Raw genomic sequence first — 18,578 nt, 5'->3', positions numbered from 1 at the left:
TCAAGAGGAGAAATAAGGATTCTCTGTTCTGACATCTAAAATCCTACACAATAACCTAGTGTGAGAAAAGAATTCCTCTATAAGCTTTGCTACTGATCTTTTGTGCAGGAAGGGAGTGGAAGTTGGTGGGCAGGGGAGAAGGAACCAAGATATTCGTATAACTCATACTTAGGAGTCATCATTTCTTGGCATTCTAACCAGTTAAGACTTTCCAATTTACAGTTAGTGTGTATGAAATAGCATTTTTTATAGTTTGGATTAGTTGATTTTTCAAGGAAAGTACACAGTAGTCCCCAGAATCTATTCTAAATAAGACCTCTCTCATAGCCCCATTTACTTCTGACTTACTTTTAACTAAGAATGAAAGACAGAGATGTTAGTGGAGAGCAATAGAGGGTTTTTTTTTTGTTTTTTTTTTAGTTGGAATCTCACTCTGTCGCCCAGATCGGAGTGCAGTGGCACGCTCCTGGCCACCTCAGCCTCGAACTGCTGGGCTCCAGCGAATCCTTCTGCCTCAGCCTTCCAAGTAGCCAGAATTACAGGCGCACGCTACCACGCCCGGTTAAATTTTTTTTTTTTTTTTTTATTGTAGAGATGAAGTATTGCCAAGTTGCCCGGGTGGGTCACGAACCCGCGGGCTCAGGCAATCCACTCGCCTCAGCCTCCCAAAGTGCTGGGATTACAGGTTGAGACATCAAGCCTGGCCTAGAGGGTTTTTTTAAAAAATAGTATTTTAACACTTATATTTTAATAGTGCTCCTAAAAAATAAAACAAAACACTGAAATGATTTCTGTGAGCTTTTATAAACTCATCACTTTAGAAAACACGTTCAGTTAACCCTCCAGGGCACAAAAGCCTACTTTGCCTTTGAACACACTTGGTCAAGCTTTAGTGGCCAAGGCAGGATGTAGTTTGGAGAGTGTTGCCCTAGAATGACTGGAGGAGTCATTGACAGCACAGATTCTGGAGCCAGATTCTGGGCTGGAATCCCAGTGACTTCATTTCTTAGCTATGGGAATTCAGGCAAGTGTCCTAATTGCAATGAATCTCCTTTCTGTCCTTTGCAATACAGCAATAATAATAGTTTAAACCTCATTGTTATGCAAATTAGATGAACTAATATGTGGAATGTGCTAAAACAGAGCCTTGTCTACAGTTAGCATTACATAATTGTTTCCAAAATAAATATATTCAGAAAATGCATCCATAGCAGGTTGTCTAGACAAACTAAAAATCTTATCATTGCCAAGTATCATAAGCTTCCAGACCACTACTTCTCAAACTTTCATGTGCATTTAAATTCCCTGCATATAGATCATCTTGCAAAACTTAGATACTAGTTCAGTAGAATTGGGGTAGGGCCTGAGGTTTTCATTTCTTTTTTTTTTTTTCATGTCATAAGTTTATTTACAAACATATCCAGCATGCCATGAGTTCAAGAGTTTGATCTATTTTTCAAAGAGACTGCACATTTTAAAGTGCTCTTCATATCTGGTTAAAGTGTAAGCTCTGGAACAAAACTGCCTGGGTAAGAATCCTCGTCCTCCATCACTAGTTATGGGATCTTGGACAACTTAACATCTTTGTGTCTCAGATGGGGTTATATCATCCACCTCAAAGGCTTGTTAAATGGATGAACTAAAACATCCTTACTTCTTAAGTAGCTGGTGTCTCATTATAAAGAAAGGTGCAGCAAACCCAGATCCAAAGTACAATGCCATCATCGCTAGCAACCGCCCCTTGTTTTCCACCGAAAATGGCAGATTCGTGTTCATTTTTTCCGGGCCGCTTCCTCCCGGGGTGCATGTTAGGCCAGCTTGCGTCTAAACCAGTCTCCATGAGGTTTTCATTTCTAACAAGTTCCCCTATCCATGCAGCTGGCAAGGATGCTAGATCACAAAAGACACTTCAAATTTTTTCCCCTTAAGTGTGTTGTAAATGGTCTTTTTCTATACTAGCCTGTATGGTTTCTTTGCCCTTTTCTGCATATTTTCTCCATGTCTTTTGAGATGAAATTATGAAAAGCAGATGGCCATTCAGGCATATGGATGTGACAATGGAAGTTCTGGTGAGGACACTGGTAACTTGGAGAGCAATTTCTCCTCAAGATCACAATCAAAGCCACGCATGAGATCCCTGCTCCATTCTGCTGGGGACAGTGGATGGAAAAAAACGTAGTGATTTTAGTTTGGTCAGTCCAACTCTCACCTGTTTATACTTAAAAAAATATATTCTGTTATATTCATTTATTTTGATACAGAGTCTGCAAGTACAATTTCACATTTGTCCAATTTGCCTCTGAATGTTTCAGCACTAGGATAATTCACAGAACTATCCCTCCCTTTTATAGAGGGAGCAAAAGTTTTTTTAGGCCGCCCCAATTTGGGAGAACGGAAGCAGAGAGCACTGATCTGGGAGTCAGGAATGTTAGGTTGTGCTCTTGCTTAAAGCATCAACTAGCTATGAGACTGGATAGTCACCTGAGATGCCATGTAAGATCATGGGATTGATGTGTTGGCTCATTCGCTCACTGGCTGTTCCCTCCCTCCCTCCTTCCTTCCTTCCCTCCCTTCCTTCCCTCCCTTCCTTCCCTCCCTTCCTTCCCTCCCTTCCTTCCCTCCCTTCCTTCCCTCCCTTCCTTCCCTCCCTTCCTTCCGTAAATGTTTACTGAGCCTCTCCTCTTGCCCTAGGCACCAAGGACAAGGGGTAGACAAATGCATGATTTCTCAATCATGTACCTCGGTGTGAGGAACAATTTGGTCAGGCAGGCTAAACTGGGACCTGGGAGTCAGTAATTGTGCATTCCAGACCTTCTTCACTGTCCTGGTGCTCTAAAGTCACCAGCTCTGTGCCTCAGCTTCCCCAGCTTTCAAATGGGAACAGTAACCACTTGCTTGCTTCCCACAGTAGTTATGAGGACAAGATGAGATACAGATTATTCACCTCTGTGGGAGGCTGTGTTAGGTTCAGGAAGGAATATATTTAAGATGCAGGGTTCAATTTGAGTAGAATCTCAATCAGTTTACAATGAGCTGCTTTATTTTCATATGATCTTTCATTCTTTGTGAAATTCTCCAAGAAAAATAATGATTGTAGGAGCTGCTGGTAGAAGAGAAGTTAAGTGTTGTGTGTAAGAATTTACACTATGGAATCAGTAGAACTGGGTTTTAATTTCATCTCTGCCATCTTGAGCAGGTGTCTCAAGTAAGCTACTTAACCACTGTGTACCTCAATTTCCTACAGAGTGGAACAGAGAACAAAGTAGTAGTAAGAGGCAGCTACAAAGAATAAATTAGATAATATATATTTGATGATAATGGTAATGATAGCTCCAAGCACAGTAGTACCTGGCATCTACATGTCTTCAATACATGTTAGAACTTATATTTGACTCCACTGTTTTGTGGACAGCTTGTATAAAAATAACTGGAGTTTTCTTGGGGGGGACTAGAAGCTTAAGGAGAAGGACAGGGATAGGGACAAGATTTCAGGGGAGGCAGAATATTATTTTCTCTTATTCCTTAAATAGTATTATGTTTTAGTAGCTAGGAGTGAGAGGAGGTGGTTCTATTTTTATCTTAGTGCAATTCTTGGTTTCTGTTTGAGATTACTGGGAAAACAGCCTACCTAAAAGCATGGGAATTGGACATACGAGATATTCTTTTTCATTTCTTTCCTTTTATTTATTTCTCTTTTAATTTTAAAAAATTGTTTTGCAGATAAACTAAGACAAGGTTTATAGGACATTTCTAATCTTTCTTTTGCCATTCTAAGATGCTTTCCCCGAAGCTCCATACATCTGAGCTTAAACTAGAACACCTCAGGCACTCTCTACAAAAGACACCACATCTGCATATCTGAAAAGAACTGCCCAGCTTGCAATTGTTAGCAGAAAGTCTGGCTTAACATAAACAGCTTTGGAATGCGTATTCTCTTCTCATGGTCAAAGATAAGTTGGCATAAAAAGGAAAGATGCTAAGACATTCATGAAATATTAGTGGGTGAATAACCACTCCAGTAAAGCTGTGTGGGCTTTTTGAATTGGCCTGCCCTAGAACAGTGTGACTTATCCTAGGCTTTGTTTTCATAGTCCAAGGCATTAACGTATAGACTTCATTTCCTGCAGTTAGCATTAGCAGAGTAAACTTTTTTGCCTGGGATCAAACACTCTTTCCTTGAGGATGTCTTCATGATTCTCTTACCAGAATTGGTCATTCTCTCCTCTATGCGCCTAAGGCAAATATAGCCTTGAATTTAATGAGCTATTTACATATCTGTTTCCCTGCAAGATACAATTTGCATCTTCCTTCCAATCCCAGAAGCTAGGCATTCCATAAATATTTGTTGAAAAGCACCCACCAAAAAGAGTTTCCAGCTCCAAGCTGGGAACCAAGTGCTACAGGATTTCTAACCTTTTAACTTATCTCTGGCATTTGGCTTTTCTACTTTCTCCACTGACCTCTGTGAAATGCTGGTAATGAAATGCTGATAATGGCTTCTATTAAAAAGCAAAGATCCATCTCTGCTGCTGTTACACCCTGGAGTCTTTCAGGGAAGGTACAAAGTTGTATACTTGTATATTCCACTGAAAGGAGGATTGTGTGCCTTAGGGAGACTTTCCAAGTTTAGCAACCTTTTCTGTCTTTGAAACTGAATTTCAATACGGATTCAACTCAACTTAAATTATATGGCACTGATGAACCTTGGGATCCTGGGCAAGATCCCGGTATTTCAATGCTCAGATTTTGCCAATGTTTTCTGACCTTCATGAATATTTCATGCTGATTCTCTTTAAAGAGAATTTCCTTTCTGATTGAAGAGCATAATATCATCTGAAGAGTCAATGACATCGGGGTGTTTGACCATAAATATAAAATAACCCAGGAGGAAATAAAAGCAAATCAATCTACTCTAATAACAGCTTGCTCACAGTTTCCTAAAGATGGAAAGTCTAATAGCCTCCTCTCATTTATTAGAGGTAGGAGATAGCTTCCATCTGGTTCAACCCTTGTTCTAAAATTCAGCTTCATGCTTGATTGAGAACCGCTTTAGGAGAAACAGAAACATATGATTCAAGAATCCTACTTCAATCAATAAGCTTTTGAGATTTTTTTTTTCCCCCTAGAATAAATTAGAGGAGACACTCGTTTTTCAAGACTGGTCGACCCTTGCAGTTTAAGAAGACACGTGAAAAAGAAGCGTTCGTGTCTCAAAGACGGTGAGGGGCCAGTTCCAGGTGGTGAGGTCTCGTTCATTTGTTCTTCTTTCCATAGTTTAGATAGTGTTTCAGCCTTGCACAGGCAGGCAAATTGGTGACTGCTCCAGTATCTTATTTTATTTTATTATGTTTTGTGTGTCGGAGTTTCATTCTGTCGCCCAGGCTGGAGAGCAGTGGCACCATCATGGCTCACTGCAGTCTCCACTTCCTAGGCTCAGGTCATCCTTCTGCCTCAGCCTCCCGGGTAACTGGAACGACAGGCATGCACCATCATGCTTGGCTGATTTTTAACTTTTTGCCCATTTAGGAAAAAAAAAGAGTGCAGCTCGCTGCCACATTTATTTAACTTAAAAAAACATGCTCTTTGAGGTTGAAGAATATCTGACCAGTTTTCAATGTAAAATATAATATAAAATCTGTTCTTGGAGTTATTTCTAAACAGAACTTGTCTCTAATCCTAATGAGAATTACATAAATAAAAGAGGTAAATGTAGCTGCAGGCACCGCCAGTGAGTATCCTCAGGTTAAACGGGGGGAAAGAGTTAAACAATTTTTTTGTAGAGTTGTGGTCTCACTATGTTGCCTAGGCTGGTCTCCAACTTCTGGTCAAGCAATCCTCCTGAATGTTAGGATTACAGGCGTGAGCCACCGTGCCTGACCAGTATTTTAGAAATTTATATCATATGTGTACACATGTAAATGAAAAAGAAACATGATACTGAAGGTTATGGTTGAAGATCATAAAGATGTACCATGATAATATAAATATAATAATACTAAATAATAAAGATGTCAGTTCTCTTCTGGGCTCTCTTAAAGTTAACATCAGAGCTTGTGCTGCTAACATTTGCTCCTTTCATTTTTGTCTCATGACAAATTGGGAGAAAATAAGTCTATGCTGTGAGCCTCACTAGTACTCCTTGATTTAGAATATCTGCTTCCTTCTTGCTCCTCAAGTATTTCTGCATGAGCAGTACTCCCAGGACAGAGCAAAGAAAACATTTCTCTTTATTTAGGGGCAGAGGGATGCTTTCCTGTGTTCAGGGGGGGCCCCTTGCTGGGCCTGTCTTCCTGTGCGACCCAATTTTGTGCTGCATGACAGGCTTGAATTGTCATTTTTTTTTTTTGTGATAACAGATTTTACATGCATTCCCCCTGCACCCTCCCTCCCAACTTCCCAGGTTTCCTAGGGCGCTCATGCTTTCCACCTTCTTTTCCCCAGCCCTCCTGTGGCAATTCACACTCAGCCTTATTTCCATTCCTAGGTGAGAAGCTGTAGCTACAGAAGTAAGGAAAGACGTTAACTCCTGTAGCATGAGAGAGAGGTGGTTGCCTTTCCTTTTAGCCTTTGTAAAATTTAGCTTTCTTCTTTTCTTGTCATTGCATAAGCAATTTACGGTAGCGTGAGGGAGAGTAGGTGCATTCAATTATTCTGCTAGAGAAAGCCCAAGATCTCTAAAATGATAATCGCACATGAATTTATACATTGATAAGCAGTTTCAAAGCATAGCTAAAACAGCATCTCACTGAATAAAAACTATTAGGCTTGTTTTATGAGGTTAAGATAAATATAGTCCAACCCATCCTTTTTCCACTTCATCTCTCCCAATGGGCAAGTTCAATTAATCCATTTATTCTTCCTGGTTGACTGCTGCTCTACCAAATCAGAATGAGTGAGTTTTATTGCAAATGCCCCTTTTGATTCCATTATTGCTATCTGTTCTATTTTATCCATTTAAAAATAGTTTGGGATTCATTAACTGTGTCTCGTAAATGGATGTTGAATCCCAAGTCAGGAATATAAAAGAGCTTCTGTATTTATATTATTGGATTTGATATTTCCCTTTGTTAAAGATTTTTCCTATCTTTTATACATTTTCAGTGCTTGACTTTAAGTATAGCAATTTTTGAATATGAAATGCTTATATTAATATATATTTTAAAAGTTATATATGTGGCTGAAGTCAGAATAAATATTCAGATCAGATGCAATTTGTAGGAAACAAAATAATTACAAATGAAGTTCTTGTGTAGGTATATTAAAAATTGCTCTGATTTGCTTAAAGTGATCCAAACTTTTATGAGTTCTTGGGCACATGGACTTGGAAATATTATCCTTCACTGCTTCCCAAACTATCAAGGTGGCCAAGGCTGGGAGAGAGGTGCACTTTCATGGCTACCTGGCATCTTTAATACAGCATCTCTCTCATTGCAAGGCTTCTTGATAGGCTATATTCACACTAGAATTGGTGGGATTGTGGCTTAGGGAAATACATTAGGGTCTAAGAGAAGAATATGCAAGTATATGCGATTGGCTTCTTTATCTTAAAATATGGTCACTTCTTACCTCTTCAACCAGCTGCAGCATTCGACGGGTGCTTTCCAGCGACTAAGATAAAAAAAAAAATTAATAAATATTATGAGTCCAGGATCCGAAGATCTTGGAAAGTCAGAAAACTTTCTTCACTTGAGAAACATATCACATATCCTTATCAGTTTGCAAGTTTGATTCAGAGTCTCACTCTGTTGCCCAGGCTGGAGTGCAATGGCATGCTCATGGCCACCGCAACCTCGACCTGCTGGGCTCAGGTGATCCTTCCACCTCAGCCTTCCAAGTAGCTGGAACTACAGGCATGCACCACCACGTCCAGCTAATTTTTTTTTATTTATTGTAGATACGAGATCTCTCCATGTTGCCCAGGCTGGTCTTGAACCTCTGGGTTCAGGCATTCCTCTTGCCCCCAGTTCTCAAAGTGCTGGGATTATAGGTGTGAGCCACAATGCCCAGTTTATAGAATGTTGTTTCATTTTCAAAATCCTTCCTATCAAGCTTTATACATGACCAGATTCCCTAAAGCAATTATATTAAAGTTTATCTTCACAAAATCAAAACCACATGAAGCTGATCTTGATATCAAAGACAAAGTAATCTGGAAAAGATAATTTTGCATACTCAGAATGCATGAAAAATTATCTCAGATACTCAGAGGACTAATTTGGTCTCCCTGGGCCAGGAATATTGAATTTTAAATACTAACATAATTTTTCATGAATTGAGATGAATATGACATCAAGTTTCTTATGAAGCTCCTAGAAACACAATTGGAAGTTCTTATCCATACAAATTAAGCTGTCGCCCTAGGGTGAAAAAAATCAAGCATGTTTGAAATAACTAGCCTATAGGAGACAGCTAAAATAATTATCTTCATCCTTAGATAAGAAAAAATGAGATGGAAAGTCTGAGCTCCATGATAGTCCCTCAGGCACAATGTTGCCACTTTTTTCTCAGTTCCTTTGAAACTACCAGAATCCAACCACCAGTGTGAGTTCTCAAAGCCGTGCTTTTAAGTGACAAACTTATTTTGAACAAGATTCTGCAGGAAACTGGAGGATGTTAACTTTCCTGGAAGAGCTGCCAGCAGGCTGCTTTTTGAAACAGAATGGCTGTAAGCAGTAGTATGTATGCTGGTAAATGTTTAACAAACTGGCTCTCTGAAAAAAATAATATGACTATATACATGTATTCAGGTTTATTATTTTACTGATATAAAGGATGAATAGCATAGTTTACAAACAATAATAAAACTCTTTATTATAAATTCCATATAGCCAATTGATTCTCACAGAAAGTTTTTGTAGATTTTTGCTGAACTCTTTTTTTTTTTTGAGTTGAAGTCTCACTCTGTCTCCCAGGCTAGAGGGCAGTGGCACGCTCCTGGCCACCGCACCCTTGACTTGCTGGGCTTCTGCAATCCTTTCACCTTAGTCTTCCAAGTAGCTGGAACTACAGCCACGTGCTACCACGCCCGGCTGATTTTTGATTTATTGTAGAAATGAGGTCTCGCCAAGTTGCTCAGGTGGATCTCGAACCCGCAGGCTCAGGAAATCCTCTTGCCTTGGCCTCCCAATGTGTTGGGATTACAGGCTGAGCCACCAAGCCCAGCCTTTTACTGAACTCTTATGTCCATAGCTAACTACGTGATGAACAAGTGTAGCTCTAACATGAGTGTTGGTTCAATATTTTCATTGATGTTAATGAGTAAAAGGAAATTGAAACAATGAAGACATATTGGATTTTACTTGTTTGCAATGGCAAAAGTGATTGCTTTAGAGAATCACAATTTACAAATATTGCAAGTTTTTTCATTTTTTATGTTATTCATAGTGTAGTGGCTGCAGGCATGCACACTTTTGAATTTAATCTGCATTATTAACATTGTATCCACTTTCTGAAATAGGCAATTGATGAACAATAGGCCAAGCCCTGACTTATAGTGTTTACAGATTCCTGTGGTATAAATACTTTTATTCTGTCTGGTTTTTAACTACAATTGAACAAGAAGTTGGGAGGATACACAGTAACACATTATTTTTTTATTTTGGAACTTAGTAACACATTATTATACAGTGTTCCCATCCTACATATACAGTGGATGTGTTTCAAGAGCATAGATAGAAGTCAATTATAGTATAAAAATTTTTAAATGATACATTTTGAGTATTTATTAGTTTTGGTTTTAATCTAATTGTCAGTTTATATAATCAAATTTAATAATGACTGTGTTTAGCAGCCAACTTGCAAAGTTCCTGAAAATGTTAATAATTAGCTCTCAGAATTGAGCTGGCACCAGCACACCACTGGATATAAGACACACAGAGACACTGCTCTTCTTGGAGGACCTGGACTTCTCAAGACTTCTAGAAATGAGGAGTTAGGGTCAAGACATTAATTCATATACAGCTTTTTTCTTTTTGAGTTGGAGTCTCACTCTGTCACCCAGACTGAAGTGCAGTGGCCGGGAGCGGCCTCGACCTGCTGGGCTCCGGCGATCCTTCCGCCTCAGCCTTCCAAGTAGCTGGAACTACAGGCGCGCACTACCACGCCCGGCTAATTTTTGACTTATTGTAGAGATGAGGTCTCGCCAAGTTGCCCAGGTGGGTCTCGAACCCAGGCAGGCTCAGGCAATCCACTCACCTCAGCCTCCCAAAGCGCTAGGATTACAGGCTGAGCCACCGAGCCCGGCTCATATGCAGCTTTTTATAACCCATTCTGGTCTATAGATGGCTTAGGTATACAGGAAATAAAAGTCATATCACTTTTAAAAAATGAGACATTGGAAGAAACTTTCATTCCTCCTGAGTCTGAATAGGACAAAGCACCCCAGCTCCCATCTTTTGCCTCCCTTTTCAAGTCTCCATCCTCACCTCATCGGCCAACTGGTCAGCCCTTCGCTGCATCTCCTCCAGCTCATTACGCATATCTGCGTCTTCGGCCATGGTAGCGGTGGGGGGTGGCTGGGTACCTAGGCTGGGGGCTCAGTGGTGGGTTCGGCCCCAAAACCTGAAAAGAAGCAGATGTGAAAACATGAGAGCTTATATGTGTGAGTGGAGGTGTATGCAAAGTGAATGAGCTCCAAGTGGCCCACATCTGTACCTATGCATGGCTCCATCATCTTCTGAACTGGAAGCCATGCTCAGACTGGGGTTGACAGAATTATGCTATTTCTCCAACAGGTACCCTGCATACATACTTTACCATGGAGGTAGATACCTGTTGATCAATAAAGTAGTTTTAAAAGCACATGCTACCTAAGAGTAGGGAATGATGGAATGAAGGGATGCGGTTTGGGGTTAATACATTTTTGACGTCACAATTATTTATTTTTCTTTTTTTTTAAACAGTTTTTTTGACATACAGTAAACTTCACATATTTGAAGTATACAGTCTAAGAAGTTCTGACATTTGTATACATTCAAGAAATGATGGTCACAATCAGGAAAATGAATATATCCATCACTCCCATAAATTTCTTTATGCTTTTTTTTTTTTTTCCTTGAGTGGGAGTCTTACTCAGTCACCCAGACTGGAGTGCAGTGGCTGCTCCCGGCCACTGCAGCCTCGACCTGCTGGGCTCCGACGACCCTTCTGCCTCAGCCTTCCAAGTAGCTGGAACTACAGGCGTGTGCTACCACGCCCGGCTAATTTTTTGATTTATTGTAGAGATGAGGTCTCACCAAGTTGCCCAGGTGGTTCTCGAACCCACGGGCTCAGGCAATCCACTCACCTCAGCCTCCTAAGGCGCGGGATTACAGGCTGAGCCACCGAGCCCGGCTTCCTTATGCTTTTATAATCCTACTCACCTACCATTTGCCACCCTATCTTATCCCCTCCATGCCCAGGAAACTACTGATCTTTTTTTTTTTGAGGCATATATTTACTCTACTGCCCAGGCTGGAGTGAAGTGGCATGATCATGGCTCACCACAGTCTAGACCTCCTAGGCTCAGGTGATCCTTTTGCCTTAGCCTCTTAAGTAGCTGGGAGTACAGGCATGTGCCACCATGCTTAGCTAATTTTTCGGTGTTTTTGTAGACACTGGCTCTCACTGTGTTGCCTAGGCTGGTCTCAAGCGCCTAGACTCATGCAATCCTCTGGATTCGGTCTTCCATATTGCTGGAATTACAGGCATGAGCCACTGTGCCAGGCCTGCTGATCTACATTCTATCACTATAAATTAGTTTGAATTTCCTGGAATTTAATGTAAATGAAGTCATATAGTATGTACTACTTTTTATCAGTCTCCTTTCACTTAACTTAATCATTCTGAGATTCAGTCATGTTGCAGCATGTATGAATATTCATTCCTTTTTGTTGTTAAGTAGTTTTTCATTGTATTTAGAGACATTTGAAAGCAAAAGACAGAAAATCTTTCAATTGTCATCAGAGGTTGCCAAGAAAGCTTGTGTGAGGGTGAGTTGCTATCACCCCAAAGAGGGATGGGTTCTTGGCCCCAAAAGGTGACCAGCTCATTTCTTGCCTATTGTCTTGAAATCCCACCTCATGCAAATTACAGGTAGCAGGACTGAGTTCCTTCCAGAGCAAACTTTCCTCCCTCCTTTTCTCCTGTCTTTCCTTCCTTCTCAAATATTTATTGAGCACTTGGATTGTGCCAGGACAGTGTTAGGTGCTAGGGATAAACAAGAGAGGCAAATCCACTACCATTACAGAACTACAATCTAATTGGGAAGATGCAAGTGAAAGAAGGAAATGAGATGACTCAGTGTGACAGTAATTCCATCAGGGGACATGCCTGGTGCTGTGGGTGCCCATGAGTTCATAGCAGGCCTCCTTGAGAAAGCCATGTCCTCAGGAATGGCCATCAGAGAGAAGGGGGTCGGGGCCTGAAGAAGGGCTCGAGATGTCAAGTACCTGTTGTAATAACTGCTCTTTACCGAGAAAGGCATGGGTTCTTGTCTTGTGGCTGAGATGGCCAAATGTGCATTGAAATTTATCCTCCCTCTTACATGGTAGAACATAGTCTCTGGGAAGTGTCTGCCTAACCAGGAAGTATATTTCCAGTCCCCACTGCAAGGAGGTGGTGTTATGTGGCTAGATATGAACCACGAGTTATAGTACAGTGATGTGTGTTCCCTGTCAGACTAAGACAGTTTAGAAGTTCCACTCTTTCTCTTTCTCCTTCTGCCAGAAAAGGACCATAGAGGATGGCTGAAACATGAGACAGCAGGAAGTTGAGTCCTCTGGATCCTTGCGTGGAGGAAGTTGCCAGAAACACCTAAACTCTCCTACCAGCAAACAATTCTATTGTGCTACACTACTGAAAACATAAGATTTTTGTTTTGTTATAGCAGCTGGTGTTACAACAACTAATAAAGGCCAGAAGAAAATTAAAACGGAATAAAGCCTTTCTTCTGAGCATGATTTTCTAACGGAAAAACAACTACATCTGTTCTTTTATCGAAAACTGAAAGTGGGGGAGAAAATTAGATTTTAGAGCCTTGGGGCAGTACCATGTTGTTGTTGTTGTTATTATTATTTGTATAAGAATTACATTTTTGCAAAAGCAGAAGTGAAAATCCTTTATGAAAAAGTCAGGAACATATTCATTTGGAGGCAAGGGAACAAGAGTTCACAGAGGTAGGCCCTTGAGCTGGGCCTGGGAGAAGGCTATGATAGCCTGTGTCTCAAGTCCATTATTCTACTCCTAAGACTGAATTCCTTTAGGATTTAAATTGAGTGCATATTATCAGAATCTTTTATATGTATTGCTCTTGTGAAAGGAGTCATACTATTTAGGGTTCTTAGATAGAAGGAATCCTAAAGTGAAACTTCTTTGGAGACAATAGATTTCACAGTTCTTTTCTACCCAGTGGTTCTTGAGCAAAGCATCAAATACAAAATCAGAGTTAAAAAAAAAAAATTCAAGGATGCATCATTTTACTACTGACATTAAAAAATAATAAGGTAGCAAGTTTGTTACGTTGGTTTTATGGGAAGTCATTTAGTAATTTACTATGAACCTGGTGATTTACAAACTCCTGTTCTGGCCACCAGAATATGTGCTTATGATATGATGAAGAGTTGGAACCACTTTGTGTTAACTCAAATACAGATCTTTATTTTAGAAGTTAAGGACCTAGGAAACAGACACTAAGCAGAATTTACACGAAGTCATTCCTGGACCTCATGATGAGCAGAAACAAAATTCCAATGTTCCCTTGAGTGATTAGAAAGATCTACCCTTTAGAATAAAATGGTGAACCATAGGCAAGTTGAGTCATTGTGGGCCTTAGCTGAGCACAGTAGATAATGTCTTTGAAGGCTAAAAGATCCAGTAGAACTGTTGACTCTGGGCAAGTTCATTACCATCTCTGAGTCTTAGTTTTCTCAAGAAGACAAGAGCAGTCTCATGGGGTTGTTGAGGGGAATAAACTATAGAAAGTTCTAATCAACCTTGTTTGTAAGAATGTGGGGGCTTAATATTTAGAAAGCCTTACTTGTTCAGGACAGGTCCGCAACCTTGGCTACAAGTGGAACAAATCCAGTATTTGTTAATTAGCTTTCCTCTAATAATGGCTGGGCACAAGCCATGTTGCTGTAGTACTGAGTGCCCATGGAAGCCTGAAACCAGGGGAAACCAGCCAACTGCTTGAGCTTCCCGTCTCTAAGCAGCACCTCTCACAGGATTGCCACAAGGAGACAAGAGCGCCTTCTGGCCCTGTTCTCCATCTTCACATTTTGCTGCTGGGTTCTTTTGGGGGAACGTTTTCCTTGAGCCTAAGCAAGCAACTGACCTTTTCTTTTAACAGCCCACTTTATTAGAAGGCAGGGGCCGTGTGCCTTCAGACCTGTGATACTATCACTGTTTCCCACTCCTCCTGGTCTCTTTGCTGGTGGGTGTTTCTGCATGCTCGCTCACTCTCTCTCTTCCTCCCCTCCCCCCACATTCTCAAGTCTCCTGTGTTTCCTTGGCAATCTCCTCTCTGAGTTGCTATTCTCAGCATGTGAAGAACAGCTGTAGAGCCCCCTGGCTCCAAGCTGACAGCAGCCTCTCTGGGTCTGGCTGATGGGCAGCTGGTGCGATGGCAGAGAAGCCATGTGGCAGATACCCTTGATATCATCAATTTCACAGTTCCCCCAGAAGCTCTCATACCTTTGTCCTGCTCTACAATGTGGGGGTGTGCCTGTGATTTGGGAGGAGGGCTGATGAATCTGACAGATCTCAAACAGACAGAATTTCAAAGCTGAAAAAGGAATGTCCCCTCTCCTAATAAGAATCACCAGACAGTGGGCACCGAGTGCAACCCCAGATCTTCTTTTGAGGTGTTTTTTTTTTGCCCATGCTTGATAAATTGTCCCCCAAGAACCCCAAACTCATGCATGCTAACATTCTAAGAGACAGCAACTAGAGAGGCTCTGATGTAAGACAATCGCTTAGTCCATTAAGGGCTCAACAGTACCTTATTAATGGTCTCAAATCACCAATACTTAGCAAATGGTCTGGCCCCCATGAGGTGTTCAGTTCATGTTCATTGACTTGTTGAATGAATGACTGAATAAACTACTCTGACACCGCCAGGTAGCATTTAAGGTTCTCAAATCAGCACTTTTCAAGATGTGGTCTAGGACAGTGCTTCTAAAACTTCCATAGGAGTCAGAATAACCAGAAACCCCATTAAAACACATTGCTAGGCCCCATCCTCAGAGATTCTGATTCAGCTGGTCTGGGATGGGGTCCCAGAGTCTCATTTCTAACAAGTCCCCCCAGTGATGCTGATGCTGCTCATTCACAGACCACACTTTGAATAGCTCTGATCAGCATAGCACTCACTTCTGGAATGTTAATGAGTGTCACCAGGTAGGGTCCAGGGAGGTCCTATATTGTATAGTGACAGGAGAGTCAGTGGGCTAAATTAACCAGGGGCTTGAGGAGAATTAGGGCCCATGGGACAAATTCAGCTTACTGCCTGTTTTTCTATTGACCTTGAGCAAAAGATGGTGTTTAGATTTTTTAATTTCAGAGGAGAAACTTTGAGACACATGAAAATTATATGAGCCAGGCACAGTGGCTCAAACCTGTAACCCCAGCACTTTGGGAGACCAAGGCGAGAGGATTGCCTGAGCTCAGGGGTTCAAGATTAGCCTGGGGAACTTGGTGAGACCTTGTCTCTACTCTAAATCAAAAAATAAGCTGGGCATGGTAGCGCACGACTGTAGTTCAAGCTGCTTGGAAGACTGAGGCGGAAGGATCGCCTGAGTCCAGCAGGTCGAGGCTGCAGTGGCTGTGAGCATGCCACTGTGCTCCAGCCTGGGCGACAGAGTGAGATTCCAACTCAAAAAAAAAAAAAAAAGAGAGAGAGAGAGAGAAAAGAAAGTGATATGAAATTGAAATTTCAGGGTCCATAAATAAAGTTGAAGCACACGCATGCCCATTTGCTATTGTCAATGACTCCTTTCATGCTATGATAGCAGAGTTGAGTGGTTGCAACAGAAAAGCTAAAAATATTTCTTATTGGGCTCTAAAAAAAATTGCAGATCCTTGGCCTAAAAAAGTTAAACAGAAATCCTTAAACATTCCTTTTCAGTCTTCAATATTCCAAGGTTTTAGGATTAAAAATCAGATTTAATCGAGTAGATTAATCGCAAGTTTATGGGGTACCCTCATTGCCCTCACAAAATTCCTGATTTCCATGACTGCTGACAGAGAAGGTTCCCAGACCCAGTGGCAGCACTGGGCCACTTGACATCTGAGAGCCTGTCCCCGTGCATGTACATGGTACAAAGTGGGCAGGCTGCAGTTATTCTTTGGTGTCAAGGGTAATTTGAAAAGATCTTCATTCTTTAATGCTACACATGAGTCTATTTGAGACTCTTATTAGACTAGGGGGAGATGGGAAGGTTGGGGTGTAAGGGAGTGTCGGAACAAATGGACTCTGGAGAAAACCCTTCCTCCCTATCAAGGGGCTTACTTATGTAGGTGTATTGGGATAAGACTGCTTTCTCACTGCAGAATCTGGACTCAAACGTGAGGTTAGGGACCAGAGGAGAGGTAGTGTGAAGATAGCAGTGTGAGCTTTCGGATATACAAGGTGGATAAACATGAACCATTAGTCAAAGCACATAGGGCGAGAACGTCTTAGAAAATGTGTAAGGAGAGTATACCCTGAGCTAGTATTTATTTCTTTCCATTTTTCTTTTTTTCCCCCCTTGAGTCAGGGTCTCACTCTGTTACCCAGGCTGGAGTGCAGTAGCATAATTGTGGCTCACCACAGTCTCAATCCCCTGGGTTCAGGCAATCCTCCTGTCTTGGCTTCCCAAAGTGCTGGGATTACAAGTGTGAGCCTCTCTATTCCCAGCCTCATGTTTCCTTTTTTTTTTTTTTGAGTTGGAGTCTCACTCTGTTGCCCAGACTGGAGTGCAGTGGCCACTTCTGGCCACCACAGCCTCGACCTGCTGGGCTCCGGCCATTCTTCCGCCTCAGCCTTCCAAGTAACTGGAACTACAGGTGTGTGCTACCACGCCCGGCTAATTTTTGATTAATTGTAGAGACAAGATCTCACCAAGTTGCCCAGGTGGGTCTTGAACCCGTGGGCTCAGGCAATGCACTCGTCTTGGTCTCCCAGAGTGCTGGGATTACAGGCTGAGTCATCCAGCCCAGTCTCATGTTTCCTTTTTAAATTAATAAGACAAACCAACAAATCTATATAATTCAGCACTTATCAGCCGGATTGTCACAGAGAACTGAAACCTTCACTTTGAGGTTTCCTCACAGTGCTAATAATTTGTATGAAGAATCTGCTGGGTAACTCTTTCTTCTCATGTAAACTCTGCCTGTTTTCTGATGGAGATAAACTTTTTTGGAAACAAGGTCTCACTACGTTGTCTAGGCTGGTCTCAAACTCCTGGGCTCAAGCAATCCTCCTGCCTTGGGCTCCCAAAATGCTGAGATTGCATGTTAAAAAAAAAGTGTGCCCAGCCATACTTTCTTTTTTTTTTTTTTTTTTTTTGAGTTGGAGTCTCACTCTGTCACCCAGACTGGAGTGCAGTGGCCGCTCCCGACCACCGCAGCCTCGGCCTGCTGGGCTCAGGCGATTCTTCCGCCTCAGCCTTCCAAGTAGCTGGAACTACAGGTGCGTGCTACCACGCCCGGCTGAGTTTTTGATTTATTGTAGAGATGAGGTCTCGCCAAGTTGCCCAGGCGGGTCTCGAACTCGCAGGCTCAGGCAATCCACTCACCTCAGCCTCCCAAGGCACGGGATTACAGGCTGAGTCACCGAGCCCGGCTCATACTTTCAAATTCAACAAAAGTTTATGGAAACTCATTATATTCAACGAAGCCCAAAGAAGAACAAAGAAATCTTCTAAACCAAGTGAGACAACTCTTATAACTAACCCCTATGGAGGGCTTACTCTTTGCCAGGCACTATTTTAAGTGCTTTTCATATAATGTATAACCTTACTCAAATTTTACAATGACACATGGTGTGCAGACTATGACTATCCGCTCTTTGTGGAATAGACAGGCTTAAAAGTAACTATTAACATTCGGCTAAAATGTCAGAACAAGAGTTTGGGTCATTTTCACAAAAAGTATTTTCAAAGCATATTCATTTGTAAAGCAAAGTGCATGGGTATTTTGTATTCTGATAAAAAATTGAAGACTAATTTTAGTGTCATTTACTTATTGGAAAATAATATACAATGGTTTGACATCTCAAAATATCCCAGTTTTTAAATATTATTTATCATCTTACCTGTTTTTAATCTTTAGCTCTCTTTTTTCCTCACAACCCTTTCTCTCTCTCTCTCTTTTTTTTTTGAGTTGAGGTTTCACTCTGTTGCCTATGTGCTTTGACTAATGGTCCATGTTCCCAGCATTAACAGCCATGTCTTTATTCACCTTATAGATCCAAAAGCACATACCACTATCTTCACTGCAGCTTCAGACTCCTGAGTTCAGGCAAGTCTTTCGTCTCAGCCTCCCAAGTAGCTGGAACTATAGGCATATACCACAAGGGCTTACTATGTTATCCAGGTTTGTCTCAAACTCCTGGGCTCAAG

General features: G+C 41.4%; 1 protein-coding gene across 2 annotated transcripts in view; it reads right to left on the bottom strand.

Annotated features, from left to right (window-relative positions):
• SNAP25 (synaptosome associated protein 25) overlaps positions 1-18,578 on the bottom strand; it is a 95,045-nt gene that overhangs the window by 24,319 nt on the left and 52,148 nt on the right. For both annotated transcript variants that reach the window (XM_008059579.2, XM_008059578.2), the window contains exons 2-3: positions 10,425-10,560; positions 7,567-7,608 (exon numbers count right to left, since the gene is read on the bottom strand). In XM_008059579.2, coding sequence (XP_008057770.1) covers positions 7,567-7,608; positions 10,425-10,496 — 114 coding nt within the window. In that variant the 5' untranslated portion in view covers positions 10,497-10,560. The remainder of the gene's footprint in view (positions 1-7,566; positions 7,609-10,424; positions 10,561-18,578) is intronic.

The sequence above is a fragment of the Carlito syrichta genome, unplaced genomic scaffold (assembly GCF_000164805.1).
Source record: "Carlito syrichta isolate Samal-C Ts95f unplaced genomic scaffold, Tarsius_syrichta-2.0.1 Scaffold304264, whole genome shotgun sequence".
NCBI lineage: Eukaryota > Metazoa > Chordata > Mammalia > Primates > Tarsiidae > Carlito > Carlito syrichta.
The sequence above is the reverse complement of the archived record's forward strand: the minus strand, read 5'-3'. Positions and strand labels throughout refer to the sequence as shown.